The 18,507-nt window shown below is 53.0% G+C and overlaps 6 protein-coding genes across 6 annotated transcripts; 2 read left to right on the forward strand and 4 right to left on the reverse strand.

The window, feature by feature from the left end:
- Positions 1–691: 691 nt before the first annotated feature.
- On the forward strand, positions 692–1,675 carry LAJ45_11372 (uncharacterized protein; the record flags this gene model as incomplete). Its single annotated transcript, XM_046120880.1, has 4 exons — positions 692–980; positions 1,053–1,218; positions 1,297–1,337; positions 1,416–1,675. The coding sequence occupies 4 exons, from the start codon at positions 692–694 to the stop codon at positions 1,673–1,675; spliced, it is 756 nt and encodes a 251-aa protein (XP_045965908.1).
- A 1,500-nt stretch (positions 1,676–3,175) lies between these two features.
- On the reverse strand, positions 3,176–3,730 carry LAJ45_11373 (uncharacterized protein; the record flags this gene model as incomplete). The annotated part of the gene is made up of 1 exon (XM_046120881.1): positions 3,176–3,730. One exon carries the CDS (start codon positions 3,728–3,730, stop codon positions 3,176–3,178), a length of 555 nt encoding a protein of 184 aa, XP_045965909.1.
- Positions 3,731–4,880: 1,150 nt separating this feature from the next.
- LAJ45_11374 (uncharacterized protein) lies at positions 4,881–6,330 on the reverse strand (the record flags this gene model as incomplete). The annotated part of the gene is made up of 3 exons (XM_046120882.1): positions 4,881–4,952; positions 5,017–5,198; positions 6,015–6,330. The coding sequence occupies 3 exons, from the start codon at positions 6,328–6,330 to the stop codon at positions 4,881–4,883; spliced, it is 570 nt and encodes a 189-aa protein (XP_045965910.1).
- A 1,174-nt stretch (positions 6,331–7,504) lies between these two features.
- Positions 7,505–8,045, reverse strand: LAJ45_11375 (uncharacterized protein; the record flags this gene model as incomplete). The annotated part of the gene is made up of 3 exons (XM_046120883.1): positions 7,505–7,578; positions 7,655–7,970; positions 8,022–8,045. 3 exons carry the CDS (start codon positions 8,043–8,045, stop codon positions 7,505–7,507), a joined length of 414 nt encoding a protein of 137 aa, XP_045965911.1.
- Positions 8,046–9,812: 1,767 nt separating this feature from the next.
- On the reverse strand, positions 9,813–10,580 carry LAJ45_11376 (uncharacterized protein; the record flags this gene model as incomplete). Its single annotated transcript, XM_046120884.1, has 3 exons — positions 9,813–10,212; positions 10,308–10,427; positions 10,510–10,580. 3 exons carry the CDS (start codon positions 10,578–10,580, stop codon positions 9,813–9,815), a joined length of 591 nt encoding a protein of 196 aa, XP_045965912.1.
- A 1,975-nt stretch (positions 10,581–12,555) lies between these two features.
- Positions 12,556–18,245, forward strand: LAJ45_11377 (uncharacterized protein; the record flags this gene model as incomplete). Its single annotated transcript, XM_046120885.1, has 6 exons — positions 12,556–12,628; positions 12,721–12,781; positions 13,250–15,549; positions 15,616–16,471; positions 16,628–17,352; positions 17,424–17,497. 6 exons carry the CDS (start codon positions 12,556–12,558, stop codon positions 17,495–17,497), a joined length of 4,089 nt encoding a protein of 1,362 aa, XP_045965913.1.
- Between the last annotated feature and the right edge of the window lie 262 nt (positions 18,246–18,507).

Raw genomic sequence — 18,507 nt, forward strand, 5'->3', positions numbered from 1 at the left:
CTCCAAGTTTGGGTTCAGTCGTCCAACTTGTGGAGTAAGAAGAGTAGGACCGATCCCTCCCTTAAGGCGCGGTGAACTCCCGGGTTTTCAAGGTGTACTATGACAAGGCAGTATTGATCATTTTTACCCTTCGGGAGGGCGCAAAAGGGCAGTTTAGGCATCCCACCACAATACATGTTATTACAACCAATGAACTGACTGAGTTATAGCCACTTCTGGGTCATTGACGAATCGACATAGAAGCCAGGTAAAGTTAAAGTGCTGAGCCTCGTTTTGCTTTCTTTTTGGAGTTGGTTTATGCGCCTGGGAATTAACGACTCAGGCAAAGGTACATGAAGTTAAAGCGGTTATACCACCGTAACATGTTTTTATAACTTATAAACCATTGGATACTCGTGTAAAATCACTATAGTGGCGGATAGCGCCAGTTTCAACCGCCAATCCAGGCTATAGGACGGACAGAATAGATTCCACTTATCTAGAGTACCGTACCAGTTCTATCATAGGTTTGGTCGACCAAAGTAGAGTTTTATGTAATGGGACACTGTTACCCTCGATAGGCTGGTGTACGTACTCTGCTGATTCAGACTGCGAGTCAATAGGAGAGAGGCACAAATCCTTGGCTGCATGCACCCCTTCTCACACCAAAGAAACCCGTGCTTACCTGAACAACTCCGACTTGACCTCCACCATGGCCGACGCTGACAGCGATTCGAATTCGACCGTTGAGCTCCACCGTGACGATGATTTGGCCCTTGAGCTAGAGCGCTTTGGGGACCGTAATAGAGGCGCTAGGGGTCATTCGAATACCTCTCTCCTGTCCCAGGAAGTCCACGACTACGGTAGTGTTTGTATTGACAGCGTCCGGCTACCGTTTCTTGCCGATTCAATAAGACAAGATGCTGTTTACCATTACGGGTGCATCAAAGAATTGCAGTCACCAAAAAACCCTGATACTGGCAGTGGTAGCGAGAGCTCCGGTTGTTACCCACTACCCCACACTTCTCGATGAATGTTGCGAGCGAAAAAGAACATTGTTAACAAACAGATAGTTAGCGGCTCTATAGTTCTTGTTGAATCCTACAAAGAGATGGAGGCGGAGCGTCTTCGCAGTTTAACAATATTTCGGGATCTATTGCTGGCCGACCTCACAAGCCTGCTTGACAAGATCCAGGAGCTAGAAAATAAGCTTCTAGGAAGGAAAGAACGATATCAGATGTATGACCTTATTTCCTACGGGTTGTTGACTGAAACAGAACGCGCAATTATACTAACCCACGCGCGCGCATCATTTAGAGCCAGCAGGATACATTGTGGACTAGGTCTTGGGCTTGTGGGTATGAGTGCTCATTGGTTCAAACCGCTCATCTTGAAATCATCATCATACGACCATTATTTGATGAGCTATAGGTCAGAGATTAGAAAGATTTGCACTATCTTCACCGCGATTGGCGTATACACCTTGTACATGTTACATTCTGCGCATAGGTATAGAAAGGCCATGGCCTCTACTTCTAATATGAGAAAGGAAATAGCTAGATTTGTCCGCAAGGTTGAGAAGAAGCAACTTTTGGTTGATAAGGATATCGAGGGTTTGAAGGGAGCAAAATGGGATGAGGTGCCATGGAAAGAGGTGGAGACTGAGCCCTCGTGGAAATTGCTGTCGGGCTTATAATTATACACTTTTGACAGTAAACACATGTAACGATAAAACAGAACTCGACACAAAAAACTGCGTAGTTAGACTTAACGCGAGGCTGATCTAAACTCGAAGCGGTACACACCAAAGATATTAAGCCAATATATCGTGGTTTGGTCAGCTCAGTGATGAATTGGTTTCACGACCATCCGTATCCTTTCGACGTTCAGGCCAAATCTTCATGTGTTACCGAAACGTATGCATAACGAATGCTGTCTCATTGAGGTTATGCATCGCCTTAACACCCTCAACCATCACCAACCAAACCAACTTACCACTCTCCACATCCGAGCCGACCACCACAATCCGCCGCCCACTCGGAACACCCTCTCAATCCAGGACTCCATGCAGCCACCCCCTCTCCCGCTCGGCCATAATCAAGGGTTGTGATACTTGTGATATCGCTTATGCGGGAACCACCCGGCACCATTTCCCGAGTGATGTTTCATGAGCCGTTGTCCCCGGCCGTGGCATGCAGCACGCTAACGCTAACCTTAATTCTGTTTTCCTCCCGTTGGTCTCTTGCTACGACGACCGACTCCTCAAGAACGGATAATTATAGCAATACCTGGGGAGACCTTTTTTCACAACTCCTGCCCTGCTCCGTATTCTAACGGTGCGGGAGAAGTTCATGCATCATCCTGGCGCCGCCCCCCGTATGTGATGGGCGGATAGGCACTATTACGACTTTACTGCTCCTGAGACTGGGTGATAATCCTTGAATCGGGCCGTGGGGCCCTTTGCCTAAATTCTATGGGAAGAAGAAGAAAAAAAAAGTACACAGGTGAGTTGTGTATGTAGCGGAATTTTGAGGCCCCCAGTTATTTTTTTGATGATGATAATGATAATGATATCGGTTATGGTAGCCGATTCAGTTGATCAGATCCAATTGACCGCCGACGGTAAAAACGGAAGAAAAGAAAGAAAAAAAATATCTACAATGAAAGACTTTTTAAGGATAGGTCGCAATACCGCCAGTTGGAAGATGGCAGTTGCAAAAAAAGAGGCTTTAGAAAGACACAAAAGAAAGAAAAAAACGCGCAGGTTTTGTCGTGCACACACAAAAACAAAAAGGAAAAGCAAAAACTCCCCAACACCAAAGGAAAGAAAAAAGAAAAATGATAAATTATACAAATGGAGACTCAGAGACATCAAATTCTCCGTGGCGCAATTGGTTAGCGCGTCCGACTGTTAGAATATACTCCTCCAGAGTTGTTCTTCGGTATCGGGAGGTTGGAAGTTCAAGCCTTCCCGGGGAAGATTTTTTTGTTCTCGCTCGCTTTTTTATCCGGTAGGGGTATTCGTTGCAAAGGTCGGGGGGGAAAGGCTTGGCCTGCTAATTGAATAGCATGTGGTATTTCTCCATTTGTGCCCTGAACCAAACAATGATGATTAGCGTTGTACAAACAAACAATAGGGTACAATTGCTTTTCCAACAAATAATAGCAAATTCCCAAAGAAGTTAAAAAGGGCAACTCACAAGTTCGCGCGCTTGCACTCCTTCTCCACAAAATATCTCATCCACCCCTGACAACTCCCCTCAATCAGCTCCGTCACCTTCGTCTTCCCGCCCTCCACCTCCTCAAACGTCCTCAGCTTCCATATAAACACGCCCTGCTTCTCCGCCACACTCTCATAGAGGCAGCACCTCCCCTCCCAGTCTGCCGTCTGCGAGCCGCGGATGGTGACCTTGTTCTTGAACAGGCCCTTCATGAACGGCACCTTCTCCTCGAGCACGAAAGTCGTGCGCTCGAGGCCGCTCTGTGCGGCGGCGGCCGAGGCGGGGAGCGAGGATGTGCCGCGCGCGGTGGAGAGGAGGCCGGGGGAGATGGAGATGCTGCGCGTTTCGCCCGTGGTGAAGGTTGTGCAGAGGTCCGAGAGGCGGGCGACGGTCTCGAGGTTGCTGCCGGAGGTGAGGACGGGGAAGACAGTGGTGAGGGAGTAAGGCAGGACGACGCTATTTGTGCTGGTGAAGTTTGCGATGGGGATTTCGGGGGCCGGTGGGGGTGTTTTGGAGTCGGTGACTGTCATTGTTGCTGGTGGGGGTGTGGGAGGTGAGGTGGGTGGTGGGTAGTGAGAGTACTGCTGGTGCTGAGGGTGCCTGTGAGAGAGCTGTAATGACTGACAGACGGGCTTATACTAGACAGATAGCTACTACAGACTGACTTGATATACTACTGGCAGGAAAGTAACGAGCAGTGCAGAGCAAAGGAACGAAGGAGGAGGAGAATCGATAAGTAGGTAAAAGTAGGGAAACCGATATCTAAGTAAAAGGGAAAAAGCCCTCGACTCGTTATTTCACTAGCTAGCTTCTACTACTCTACAAAGCCATAGCCATAGCCATGGTTCCCGGGCCTTCGGCGCCCCCCTGACTTTGGTCGGGGACCTGTCCCCGACGAGGTTAGTTCGACCCGGCCGCCCACACTCTCCCTCCCACCCCTCCACCACCACACACACCCCATTCTCTTCGCCGGTAGATCATGCAGGAGATCTTGAGTGAGGAGGGGCGAGGGGACGTGGTTTCGGGAGGGCCCGACGGTGTGAATTCTCCGGGAAGTGGGTTTTTTTTTTTTTTTTTTTTTTTTTTTTTGGGGGGGGGGGTCGAGTGCGAGGCTGTGAGTGGGATGTGAGTGGGATGGGGGATGGGGGTTTGGCTCATGTGGTAGGTCATGTAGTCAGTAGCAGGTGATAGTGGTAGTAGTAGTGGTACTGGTAGGCTCGTGGTAGCAGAGTACATCTACATGTAGGTAGAGCACTGCAGTAGTGCTGTGGTTCAATCGGTACCTGCATATAGAGGCTAGCTGTTTCTGGATGTTGCGAGCTTACGAGGGTGGAGTGCTGGTACTGCTAGCTAACCGGGTTGGATAGAGTAGAAGTACGGCACTTTACTCTACTGCGGTACTCTCCTCCTCTACTTACAACTCGATAGCCCGCAATTCACTCTATTCGTCCATACCCATACCTACATGTGCCCTCTACTACTCAGTCCCACTCTTCTCCCCTCCTACATCCCTCCATCCCCACCACCACCACCACACGCAAGCGAAATGAAATGAGGCCGCAATCTTAGTCCCACTCCTACACCAAACCCCGGCCAAGCGCAAGCCTCACACACACATGCACACCAAACCCTGAATCTGTAAACCCTTCCCAACGGTCCCAGCGACAGTATGAACCAAGATCACTTGCACGCCCACACCCATTGCTTTTCTCTCTGAGTTTTTATTTTTTTGTGACGAGGGGATAACGTAACCTGCAAGCGAGCTCAGTGAGTGGAAATTACATTGACTCGCAGCTTAACTGTAGAGCAGAGATACCTGTGTAGAGTTGGAATTCAAGGGCCCAGCGCTATGCACAAACCGCTTCGTGAACTGTCTGCAGGTGGAGTAGGAGGAGTATCGATGGACGGATCCCGGGTGCGGGAAATGAGTGGTGCCTGCCAAGATCGAGGCGGAGGGAAAGCTACTAGAAGAGAGAGAAACCTTTGACGGCAGACAATCTAGGGGGGTTTGGTTTTAGTCTGGTTAGGGGATGGATGGAATTGAAAGACAGTCGGTCAGTTTCGCTCGTTCGGTCGGGTAAATAGGATGTAGATATCTAGGTCAATCATGTGTATGGCACTGGTTCAGGATTATATTTGGGTGTGTGTGATAGGCGATGCGGTTTCTGACCTCTACCTAGGTAGAGTACAACTTTGACGGGCGATCTCCCCAAGTGACGGGACCCGGTTTAACCTTCCTGGAGGCCGGTTGGAAATGGGAAGGAACCCGGTGCCATGTATGGTGCCTCTAGCTCTCCGTTTAATCTATCTTTGTATTTCAACCTAACTGTATGTGTTTTAATCTCTGCCTGCGAAGCTCGAGCTTCTTCTTCTTCTTTTCCTTTGTCTGCGTTGCACGCGCAGGGAGCTAGCTATCCCATGAACCGTAGAAGCCTGAGGTTCCAATTGGGTACTTTGCAACTCTAACCTCGATAAAAACACAAAAACGATATAATCCAGCCCTGTTCACTAATAACAAAGAAGCGGGAAAGTTTATCAACCGATCCCAATAAGAGCTCCTAATATAGTACTCACGAAGCTGGTGTTGCTGTGAATTTAAGAAAGGTCACTTTATTTCAAGTGAGGCCCAATCGGGTCCTTAACTCGGTTGCTACGGTTGATGGGATAGCGAGCTTCGGCGACCAAACGAGATCAAGATATTGCCATTCCATATAGAGTTGCAATTGCTCTCTCTCACTCTACATGATCAGCTTGATCACCTAGTGCCTACTTATCTACTACCTACCCACCTACTCTACCTACTCGCGCGAGTACCTGTTTCCTCGCGGACCAGAAACCTGGCAAGTTGCTCCAGTTTCTGCCTCAGCCCAAAGACATAGCTGATCAGCGCCGATCTCTCCCTCTGATACATTGTGTAGCACTCCACAAAGCCATCGGCGAACCCATGATCGTGAGACTTTGGGGTAAACATGAATCTGTCCCTCCATAGCCTGTACGGGGCGAACAAATGAGACTCGGAGAGGACGTGGTACAGCAGCTGGTTCTGCACCGCACAGAACTCGATCTGGTACTCGAGAAATTCGATTTGCTGTTTCATATGTGTAATCATGTGGGCGTTGGAGTTTGCCATTTCGGTTTTGGTTTTTGATTACTTTCTGCTAGCTAGGCTTGCTAGTTGGTCTGAATTGAGGTCAGTGGTTAAATATGCTCGCTAGCTTGTAGTTGGAGAGATAATCCGGCAAGGGCACTCTTATATATATCAGACCCTGCAGCGGAGCAGGAGCCGTCAGTCAAACCCTTGAAAAGCTACGCATCTTTCAAGGTGTGTGTGTGTGTTCATGATAGATAGTAACAATCGCCGGAAGGTTGAAAGCCTTATTTCGTAAACATGTGCATAACGCGTACTTCTCTCCGTTGACCCGGGGCGGGCATGCACACCATTAGCGCAACAAAATTGACGAAGAGCACGGGCTCGCAATTACGTACCCAAATTTGACTTTCATATGCGTCCCGAACTAACCCCTGGACCCCTCCCCCCCCCCCGGTGCCCGGCAGAGATATTGCGGTACCGAGTGGGTACTAATGGGGACGTTTTCTAACGCTTAGCCTTCCTAGCTAGGGGACCCTGAGGTTGCTCTATCTTCTCGGGTGTTTGTGTGTGTATGTACCTTTTGCGAGGCACCAACACGCACCGTTAATTGAGAGAGATCCTTCTTATTTAGGGCTTCGGTGAGTTTTGTTTTTCTCTAGAATACTGCTAACTAGACGTCGGGGCTGTCGATCCAATACTCGCATCAAAAATTGCCGAGCGGCGCTACAGGTCAACGGCGGAACTTACACCGTCCTATACCAAAGAGAGGTAGGATCAATCCCAATGGCAGGTTCAGGAGAATTGGAATTAGATGGTTATAGTCTTAGCCTGAACGTTAGTGTCATGTAATATGGGCTTGTTCTTGATAATCATATTGGCCAGCTGCAGGCAGGTATCACGAACCTCGAGAGTTTATCCATCAGCACATCTTGTACCTCGGAATGTGAACAGGCAATTCAATTGTCGCGAATTGATGCGTGCTTTTCGCAAGATAGCAATGCCGGATTATTCGGTGTTTAAGATAGAGAGCGGGTGAGCCGGAAACGTGGATTATATTATGGAAGGGCCCAAATCTCTCTCGAAGCAGCTTGCGCTGGTCGGATACATACCCGTTGCCTTGGTCACTGGGACTTTGATATGTACCGAGATTCTTTTTTCCACTACCGGCCCTTGGGTAACTGTTCTTTAATTAATTCAATCAATTACCTACCAATCAACTCGCCAGCAGTAATAACCAACTGATTAGTTGAGAGACAGGCATCTCATCAAGCCTTCTGAAAACGGTTTCTAAATGAAGTGCTCATTAATTAAGCATTCGATCTCGACTCTTTCTCCAACGCAGCCTGAGTCGCCAGATACTCACTCTGAAGCCCCTCTCTATACCTCTCCAACGCTTCCCTCTGTCCTACATACCACTTACAGTTCCTTATAATCCACCTAGGTATCTCCCCCTCCTCCTCCCTGAGCTGCTCCTGCTCTCTTTTGATTTCTTGCAGGTCACTAGTCTCCCTAGCAGACAGGTAACCAGACTGCAGCCTTTCCTGGAGGCCAACATAAGAACGGTAGTCTATGAAATTGTCCAATAGCCGCTCCTGCAAGTGCATAAAGGTGCTGTAGGGGTTGCGCTCGTCGTCGAAGTGCAACACGAGGAGGGTGATATTACTTTGAGTGGCGCAGAACTTGATCTTGTAAGCGAGTACGGAGAGATGGTGCTCGAGGTGGGTAGTTACGTGGGCGTTGTGGTGGGTATTCATGTTTGCGAGTGGGTGTAAGTTGGTGGTTGATATAATATGCTTGGTGGGTTACTTATGGGTAAATGGGTAATTGCGCTTGATGTTCTTTCTGCGATTTGCCGTAGATGATGCTTTATATATATGAGTGATTGTTGGGCCTATCTTTGGTCTTGAGTGTTTTGGATTTTCATCTTGAAACAGTTGTATGTCGGTAGGATTCAATATGGCAAGCAGGCATTATACATATCAAGATGATAGATAGTAGTAGGACAACCTTCAAGACGTAGCGAAGAGCTAGCCTCTTAGTCCAACTGCATAAACGTACCTATAGCAATTAAGACGTTGACATTATAGCGGCTATATCCCGTTACTCCAAACAGAGTGAACTGCGCGATCAAATGAGTCAAGAAGAGTTGGAAACACAGTCTTTTAATACCGACAAGTACATAACCACAGATGTATATAGCGACAGGTCGTTGTGTTCCATCACTTGTTGCTTACCGCCTTACATACACAATATAAACGTTGTCAAATACTAACAAATATCCACATATCACAAGTATTATCCGTAAGAATAAGTATGTAGCAAAGACCACAAAACTACATGTACAGTACGAAAAAACGGGGGTGAAATCGGTACGTAATCAAACCGGCATTACAAAGCGAACACCGTAGCAATGTTGTATTCCTACTGCATTACTAACGCATTAACGGGAATAATGTAGCGAATCCATAGCCTTTTTTTTTGGTATTGTAACATACCTAGCATCTAGAGACCACCAGCGCGGGCCTACTCGTACTTGGTATTTACATGTAGCTAGATCTAGGGGCTGCATGTAGCGATTGTAATATTACTTATGATCTAAGAAGAGGTTTCATATAATTTGCCCCCTAGGTGTTTTTATATTTCATTGTGTTTATCCTCATACCAATTGCAATTGCAAGTGTTTGCATAACCCTAAACCCGCGCGCCGCGATAATACCCACTTTTCTTCATTACCGGCGTAAACAAAGACGGCGATCTTGAAGTACACCGCAAGGGCTATTGGTACATACACATACATGTACATACACGTACTTTCATATCCAAATTGCTCAATCTCAGCTCTGCAAATCCAAGTGTGGCTACATGTACTCTAGGTGTTAACCCAGCCCCATGCACAACTTGCTTGAGGGCGTCCTTCACACGACATCACTCGTTTTTTCTTTTTTTCCCCTAGCGCGCAATATGCAAGGCTTCTCCGGTCCGGCGCATTAAATGACTTCCTCCCTCCTTACTTGCAACTTGTTCTTTTTGCCAACAAAGCAAAGCAGGACAAAAACCAAAACAAATAAACAGAGCTGATATGGTTAATAAAAAATAAAAGATAAAAAATAAAAATATACATGTACATTGCCAATATCCATATCTACTTTTGCGAATTGACTTTGACTAACGTTAAAAACTATAGGTAAGTTAAGTAGCAATAAGCTGACAGCATGCATGGCCGTATAACCAGGGCTCCAAAAAAAAAGGACAAACCAAACCAACAAAACCAAAACCAAAAGAAAAGAGAGTAAAGGGGAGCCTCCCAGATGTAAAAAGTAATCTCAATTCGTTACCACCCACCAACCAACCAACCAACCAATCCATCCGTGCCATCCCTTAAACAAACGAAACCAAAGAAGCCAAAGCGCCATTATAAACTACGACCAAAAAGAGAGAGCTCCACATCCAAATCGTTTTTCCATTTCCCCACCCCCCAGTCTCCCATTACCCCCACATACCCCTCTTCCTTCCCTCCCTCCCTACATCTTCCCGACATGCGCCTGCGGCGGCGGCCCCGGCGGCGGCATATTATAATAATCGCTCTCCCTCGTCCCACCGGTGCTATGCTGAGCCACGCCTTCCATACCCTGCGGCGGCGGCCCGGGCGGCGGGGGATAATACGGCTGCTGCTGCTGCTGCGGCGTAAACGGGGACGAAGCGGGCGGCATGTTCGGGCTGGGCGTGTACGGTGGCGCGGGGGCGGTCGGGGGCGCGTAGTACTGCGTGTACTGCGGGTTGTTGGGGTCGTAGGGCTGCGGCTGGCCGTACTGTGTGAATGGTGTGCCGTTGTTGTTGTTGGGGTCGTGTGGGCGGAAGGGCATCCAGGCAGTGCCGTAGTAGGGCTGGAGGCCGCGGCGGCGGCGGCGGCGGGTTATGCAGCTGTGGAGGAGGGGATTGGGGTTAGCTTTGAGATAGGGCTTGGTGGAGACGAGGGGTTTGGGGGGCAATTGGGAGGGGGGGGAGGGAGGGCTTACGCGCAGAGGGAGAAGAGGATGAGGAAGGCGATTATGATGCCAGCGATGAAGACCCAGCGGCCCCAGGAGTACCAGTTGGAGTAGCAGTCATCGTAGTTGTCGTAGTAGCGCCCGTTACAGCTACATTGAAAGGGTTGTTAGTCTTATCTGATATATAGAAGTACATGTAGATAATGAAAGTGAGGTGGGGAATTTAGCGTACTAATAGGTGTTGTCGTAAGCGTTATCGTACGTCGACTGTCGACTCTTCAGACGTTGGACCACGCCCTCCATCCTTGTTCGTGAGGAGAGAGAGAGTGAGTGATAGAGTATGAACGAACAATACAATGAAGATCAAGATCAGGAATCGATAAGATGCAGCTGCTGTCTGATTGCTATCTTTATCTCTCTATTCAAAAAAGTGTTTAACGCAAACGCAAAAAAAAACAACAACAGAGAAATCCCAAGTGATAAGAAGTGTTTTCAACAGAAGGGGGAGGAGGAAAGTGAGGGTGCTTTTGTGTTGGCAGAAGCTGTGGCCCGAACAAGCCAATGGCTCGTCACACATGTCTGTCTTGCCTCTGCAACTGGGATAGGATAGGATAGGCAAGAGAGTGGTTTTCGTTCCTTCCTGTATCCATCCATCGAATCCATCCACATCCATGATCCATCCATCCATCCATCCACAATCCACCCACACCCACATCCACATCCTTCCTTCCCAAACAAGCGAGGCGGTGCCGATGACGCGTAAACGGCGTCAGCCATTCCGTCTTGGCCTGCTTGGTACCTGGGCGCCGATCACACTACCAACATACGGGTTTAGGTTTCGTTTTTGTTTGTTCCACCAAACGTCATTCCCGGAAAGGACCTCAGTTCAGTCCCCATCCTGACCTGACGGAGTATTTGCTCGAACTGGCCTTCCTTTCTTTTCTTTTGCTTCTTCACAAAACAAAAAACAAAAAAAGTGCCCTTTCAAAAAATATGCAGTCTCGGAGATATTCCACGGACCACTTTTTTTTTTTTTTTTTTTCACGCAGTGGGCCGGCCGGTCCCCGTGTGTAGGTACTGCTGCTAGTAATTCCCGCCGATTCGAGGGGACTTGATGGCATCACGGGATCGTAAAAATGCATGTACTTTTGGGCAGGTAACAAGACATGACAAGACAGCAGCTACATCTTACTCGAGTATGTATGTACCAGATAGGTACTCTAGAGTACATACCAGCCAGATCCAGAGTTACGAACGAACGGCCTCCGCAACACCGGATACGAACACACACAAATTCCCTCAAGTCTCAAGACTTTTTGTCCGTCTGTCCAAGACAAAGCAAAGCAAGCAGCACAGCACCGCCCGAAAACAATTTGTCAAGACTGAACTCTAGCCTAAATCATTGTCTTGGGAGGAGAGAGAGAGAGGAGAAGGAGACTTCATATGGATGTATGTATATTTGTCATCACCATCACCATCAGACCCTTGACAACCAAGCCGCGGGCTGCGCAGCAATCAGCAATCAGCAGTTAGTTCAAAAAATCCAAATCACCAGTCAATAGTGAGACGGCGACATCTCCGCCAGAACCATTCCCTCATTCCAGAACTAAAGCTTACCATGTATCAGCCCTCCCCAGGGCAGACCCGTAACTCTAGAGTAAGAACCGGTTCGTACGAATGAGTTGATCCGTTCCGTATCCTGACAATGCCTACCTCCACGCACCCTCTGACAAGATCTTACACACATCCCTCCTCCCACCTAGAGAACACTGAGAACTCCAGTTCCCAATAAACCTAGCCAACTGCCAAACCCAAGCCACCTGTATCGCGACCGTTACAAAAGAACGAACGGACCCGCGTAGATCTAGAATAGCTACACTACACACATGTATCCAGCTAGCTAGCTAGGTTACTCTACTCTGCTCTAGAGCCCAGACACAGTGCGCTGTCCATGTAACTCCCACAGGGTCCCACTACAGTATCAGAACAGACTCGTCCACGTAAACCCCCACCAAGTGACCCTGCACTGCACCACACCACCAATAACTCTACCCCCGGTACCTTACCCGGACGCCCACCAACCCATCCACCAACGCCCACTGCACCTCAACAACCCTAACCCACCCGCCTGCAAGCCACTTTACGCGTCTCATCTCGTTCGTCCCGCGCGCGCGCGCGTTCTGCAAGTCATCCGCTCCGCTCCCCTTCCCGCCCGCACGTGTTTCGCGATCCACCCAAGCCACTTAGGAACGTGCCTACATACACTTCAGAAGAAAAAATGTCGCATCGCCACCACCACCGCGCAGCGGCAGACGAGAAGGCGAAGAAGCTGGCGAGGAAGCTGGAGTTGCGTATGTTTTTAATTCCTTGCGCTGTGGTGGTGGTGGTGTGGTTGTTGGTGGTGGGGCTAACAGTGGGGCGCGGCGATGGGGGTGGGGTGTAGATGATTTTACGAACGAGGATGGCGACGAGTATGGTGCGTCGGAGTTTGGGGGGTTGAAAGAGTAGGTGCTCCCCCCCCCCCCACCGCTGGCCTTGGCTAGTATACAACTAGAACGACAACGCTATGTTTCCCTCGATATATATGTCCGTTTTGAAGCTGGGTTCTCTGAGTCTCTCCGTGCAGCTCCTTTGTGCTCCCGGTTGAGTGAGGTCTTTGGCACTGGTACATCCCGCATCACCAGATCTCAACCGGTAGTTACAAGGAGCTCGAGGAACTGAAAAAAAAACTTGGCTACAAGCTTTGGAAAGTGTGTGGAGCTGAATATATGGAGCTTGAAGAACTATGTGGACCTTAAGAATCATATGTTTCAAGAAGTATATGGATTTTAAGGAATGATACAGTATGGAGCTTCAAGAGCCTTATATACGGATTTCCAATACCCACATGAACCCCCAGCTAGATACCCAACTACAAATCCCCCCCCCCCCCCCCCCAACCCTCAGAAACCACAATACTAACCCCCCTCCAGCTACAAAGCCCGCAAACGCCGCAAACTGCACACCCAATCCGCGCACCTGCACGCCACCAGCCCCTCCGCCCACCCACGCCTCTTCCACAACCACGCCATCCACATCACCGGCCACACCGTCCCCCCCGCACGCGAACTCACCACCCTAATCACCACCCACGGCGGCCTCTTCATCCCGCACCTCGACAGCAAGACCATGGCCACACACATCGTCGCCTCCAACCTGCCGCCCAAGAAGCGGCAGGAGCTGGCGCGCTACCGTGTCGTGAGGCCCGAGTGGATCGTGGACAGTGTGGCGGCGGGGAAGGTGCGGCCTTGGGCGGAGTATCGGCTGTGGGAGGCGCCGGGGCAGGGGAAGTTGGCATTTGGGAGTCCGAGTGGAAGTGGTGGTGGGGCGGCGAGTCAGAAGACGGATGGAACTTCAAGTAGGAAGGGGGAGGATGGGTGGCCGGCAAGTTCGTTATCGAGGAGTATGACGATCCCCGCCTCGGACGGCGAAGAAGAGCTCTACTCCGACATGGACATGGAAATCGACGTCGACGTCGACGAAGAAGCGGCACTCCAACCCCCCACCACCGCCGCCGCCCCCACGACCCCCACCCCCACTGCCGCCAAACCCGCCCCCATCACCACCATCAACGGCACCCCCCTCTGGTCCGCCGACCGCATCATCGGCCGCCGCACCCACCGCCGCCACACACAATACTGGATCCGCTGGACCGGGTACCCGGACACCGAAGCCACCTGGGAGTCCTCGCGGCACCTGCTGCGCGACCTCGGCAAGGCGGGGCTGGCCGAGCTGGTGCAGGAGTGGCGCGGGCGGCCGCAGCGGCGCGTGGGGCGCGCGGAGGTGCTCAGGGAGGTGCCGAGGGAGGTGTTGATGGTGTTTACGGCCGCGAGGGAGGGGTTTCCGAGGGATTATGGCGTGGGGGAGGTGGAGGCTGCGTTTGTGGGCGAGGAGGAGGTGGGGGAGGCGGAGGAGGGGGGAAAGGCGGCGGTGATGGAAGAAGACCTGTATCGTGAGATACGTGAGAGTCTCTCGCCGCGGAACCTCATGACTGAAGAAGACGAGCTTGCGCTCCTCCAGGGCTCCATCTTCAGCGACGGCCATCTCTCCGCCCCGGCCACAGACGGCACTCCAACGCCCTGGCAGAACCCGATCGCTTCAGACACAGCACCAGCACCAGCGCCAGTCCCGAGCTCCCCCGCCGTCCCTGCGGATCTTCTACAGTCCATATCCATATCCACATCCAGCGACATCAACCTCAACCCCACACCACCCGCAGCCGCAGCGGCGGTCGAGAAAGCCGCAGAGACACCGACAACAACGACACCGACCAAGGGCCCCCCCGGCTCTAGCTCTCAGGTGGGCGCAGTAGACAAAGCCAAAGCCGCAGAAACACCGCCACCAATCCCGAGCTCCGGGTCCGTCCAGGTGTCGCGCAGCTTCGACTACGGGTCGCCGGTCGACTTTGGTGCGCTGGTTGGTGAGCAGGAGGTGTTGGGGGGGAAGGTGTTGGGGGAGGAGGGGGAGGAAGAGAAAGAGGAGGAGGGTGGGGCGGCGAGTTTTAATTTTGGGACGCCGGTGGATTTTGCGGATGGGGATATTGGGATGGTGGTTATGCAGGCGGATCCTGTGGGCGTGGTGGTGGTGGGTGAGGATGTGGTAGATGGGGGAGTTGTAGGTGGGGAAGGTGTGCCTGGGGAGATTGGGGAGCTGGTAGGCAAGGAGAGTATACCTGCTGAGGAGGTCGTGGATTTGGTGAGTGAGGAAGAGGAGGAGAGGGGGAGTACTCCCCGGAACCCAGATTCTTCTCAAGTCGTGGATGAAGAAGCCGTGGCGAGTGAGATTGAAGAGGGTGTTTTTACTACGGACGGTGACGGTGACATCCAGATGTCGCAGGCAGAGCTATTAACGCCCCGCAAGGAGCTCGAGGAGTATGACGCCCGAATATACGACGATGACATCCTCCTCGAGGCTCCCGCAGCAGCTTTAGGCTCTCCCCCTGAGCGGGAGTTATTATCAGAGCACCTATCGCCAGAGCAGCACTCTCCCGATATCCCAGAACCAGATATCCTAGAACCCGAAGAAGAAGAAGAACAAGAAATAGATGTAGATGTAGAGCCACCACCGCCCGACCAGGCCACAACAAAAGATGCCCCTCCCCAGCAGCAACAGCCCTCGCAAGAGCTCATGGCCACCTTCCTCTCCAAGCCTGGGATCCGCTCGCAGACGGTTCTCGACCCAAATTTTCTAAATAGCTACTTCTCGCACAGCCGGCTACACCATCTGAGCACCTGTAAGCACCCTCCCTCTACCAAACATAAACTTAAGAAGTAAAAGCCTACCTCTAACCACTTCCCAGGGAAATCCAAAATCCGCCTCGACCTCGCCCCGCACCTCCTCACACTCACTCCCCAGAAGCAGCGTGCACGGCACTACATCCTGCACGCCGACCTCGACAGCTTCTTCGCCTCCGTCACGCTCCTCACCCGCCCCACGCTGCGCACCAAACCCGTCGCCATCGCGCACGGCGCCCACGACAGCACCGGCGGCTCCGAGATCGCCGCGTGCAACTACCCCGCGCGGTCCTTCGGGCTCAAAGCGGGTATGTGGCTGCCGCGCGCCAAGGCCCTCTGCCCCGAGCTCACCGTGCTGGGGTACGAGTTCGCCAAGTACGAGGAGGCGAGTCGTGCGTTTTACGGCGTTGTGAAGCGCGTGGGTGCGGAGCGCATACATGCGGGGAGCGTGGACGAGGTGCTGCTGGACGTGAGTAATCTTGTGTGTGACGTTGGACTGCAGAGTATTGCGGAGGAGGAGGAGGCGGTAATGAGGATTGCGGAGGGGCTGCGGGGCGATGTGAGGGCTGCGACGGGGGGGCTGGAGGTGTCGGTTGGGGTTGGGGGGAACGTTCTGCTGGCGAAGCTGGCGCTGCGGCGGGCGAAGCCTGCGGGGGTGTTTTTTGTGCGGGCGGCGGAGGTGGCGGGGTTTATGGATGGGGTGGAGGTGGGGGAGCTGCCGGGCGTGGGGCCGAGTGTGGTGGGGAGGGTGGCGGAGGCGTTTGGGACGGGGCGGGTGGCGGAGATTAGGGGTGTGGCGAGGGAGCGGTTGAAGAGTGTGCTCGGAGAGAAGACGGGGACGATGCTGTTTGAGTATTGCAGGGCTGTGGATGCGCGTGTTGTGGGCGAGGTGGCGGTGAGGAAGAGCTTGTCGGTGGATGTGTAAGTGGATCATGGTCTCTCACTCGGTGTTTCTATCCCCGCCGTTCTATCACTTCCCCCACTCATAGCCCATCACTCGGTCTTCACCCCACCCCCCAACTAACACTCCCTCTCTGATTGATAATTCATCCATTGTATTAACACCCCCCCCTCTAGCAACTGGGGCGTCCGCTTCGAAACCCCCTCGCAGTCAGAACACTTCCTGCACCAACTCTCCACCGAGGTCTCGACCCGACTACACTCCGAGCGCCTGCACGGCCGCCACCTCACGCTCACCATAAAACAGCGCTCCCCCCACGCCCCGTTCAAGCCCGCCAAGCACCTCGGCCACGGCGAATGCACAACCCTCACGCGCAGCACGCTCCTCCCCGCGCCCACCGCCTCCCCCGCCACAATCGCCCACGCCGCCGTCGCAATGCTCCGCGCAATGAAGGTGCCCGCGTGGGAGCTGCGCGGCCTGGGGCTGACACTGACGAAGCTGCAAGCTGCTGTCAGCGCGGGTGCGGGTGGCGGGGGTGGACAGGGACTGCTAAAGTTCGCCAAAGCAGAGCCGGCGCCAGCCGCCGAAGGCTCGTCATCCAAGGGTGAGGCAGCGGCGACTAAGGCGGCGGCGAATGTACCCCCCTGGGGCGACCGCCCACTGCCGAAAGCGTACAGCCGCCCGAAACCGGCGTCGCTGCTGGATACGTTCCTCACGAAGCCGAAGCCGACAAAGACGCCCACCCGGCCTGTGCCCGTGGAGCCAGAGTCCGAGGCGGCGACGCCCGCGACGCAGTTCGAGATACCCGAGGACATCGACGAGTCCGTGATCCCGTTCCTGCCGGCGGCGCTGCAGGCGCGCATCCGCGAGAAGCAGCGTCTCGCCGCCCAAGCACAAGCCCGTGCAGAACCCGAGAAGAAGAACGTAGAGAAGGAACAGGAGGCGGAAAGAGAAGAAGACCCGTTGAGCCAGCCGCCGAACTCCCAGGACGACATAACGGTGTGGCGCGCGCTGCCCGCGGACATCCGCGCGCTGCTACGGTCTGAACATGCCGCCGAGCAGGCCCGTCTCTCTGCCGCCTCCTCCGCCGCCACATCACCGCACAAACCCAAAGCCAAAGCCCAAGAGCGCCAAAAACACCACCCCCACCACCCCCACACCCCACGCAAATCCCACCCCCTCCCGCGCCTCCCCTGGGAGCGCTCCACCCCCACCCCCTCCCCCGCCACCACACCAAACCGAAACCAGCCTCCAACAACCGCAGGCCCCTCCAACCCCCACCCCCACAACGCCCCCATCCTCGACGCCCACGGCACCGACGTCTCCCACTGGCTTTTCACCACCGGCGGCATCGACGCCAGCTACTTCCACGCGCTCCCACCACTCGAGCAGCGCCACACCATCGCCCTCGGCGCACGCACGCACCGCGCGCACCTCGCCGCGGAGGCCACGCGTGCGCGGCGTGCGGCCGCAGAGGCGGCACGCATGGCGGGTGCGCTGCGGTTGCAGGCGCGGGAGGAGGGGAGGAGGAGGAGGGTGTTGGACGATGGGACGAGGGTGGGGAGTGTGGCGGAGGTGAAGGATTTTGCGAGGGGGGTTGTGGGCGGGGGGAGGGGGGAGGAGGGGTGGAGTGTGTTGGCGGGGGTGTTGAGGGGGATGATGGAGGAGGGGGCGGTGGCGGAGGTGGAGGAGGTGGTGAGGTTTGTGGGGGTGCTTGGGGAGGTGGGGGAGGGGTGGGAGGTGGTGGTGGAGGGGTTGGGGGAGGTGGTGGGGGGGCGGTTGGGCGGTGTTTAGGGGTGCTTGGCTTAGTTTTGGGTAGCGTTGGAAAAGGCGCTGCTGTGATCATTGACGGGTGGGTGGGTACATGTAGGTACCTGTAGTAGTGGCCATTGTTATAATGCCTGTAGATACCAATTAGTAGAAAGATCAAGACCTATCCTGTTTTAGGCATAACCCAACCCAGCCCAGCCCAGCCCAATCCCATACCCCGGTACATTTACTCTACTGTGGTTAGCTACATGTATAGTAGCCATTATAATAATAACCACCAACCAAT

The sequence above is a fragment of the Morchella importuna genome (assembly GCF_003444635.1).
Source record: "Morchella importuna strain M04M26 chromosome Unknown Morimp01GS066, whole genome shotgun sequence".
Taxonomy (NCBI): Eukaryota; Fungi; Ascomycota; class Pezizomycetes; order Pezizales; family Morchellaceae; genus Morchella; species Morchella importuna.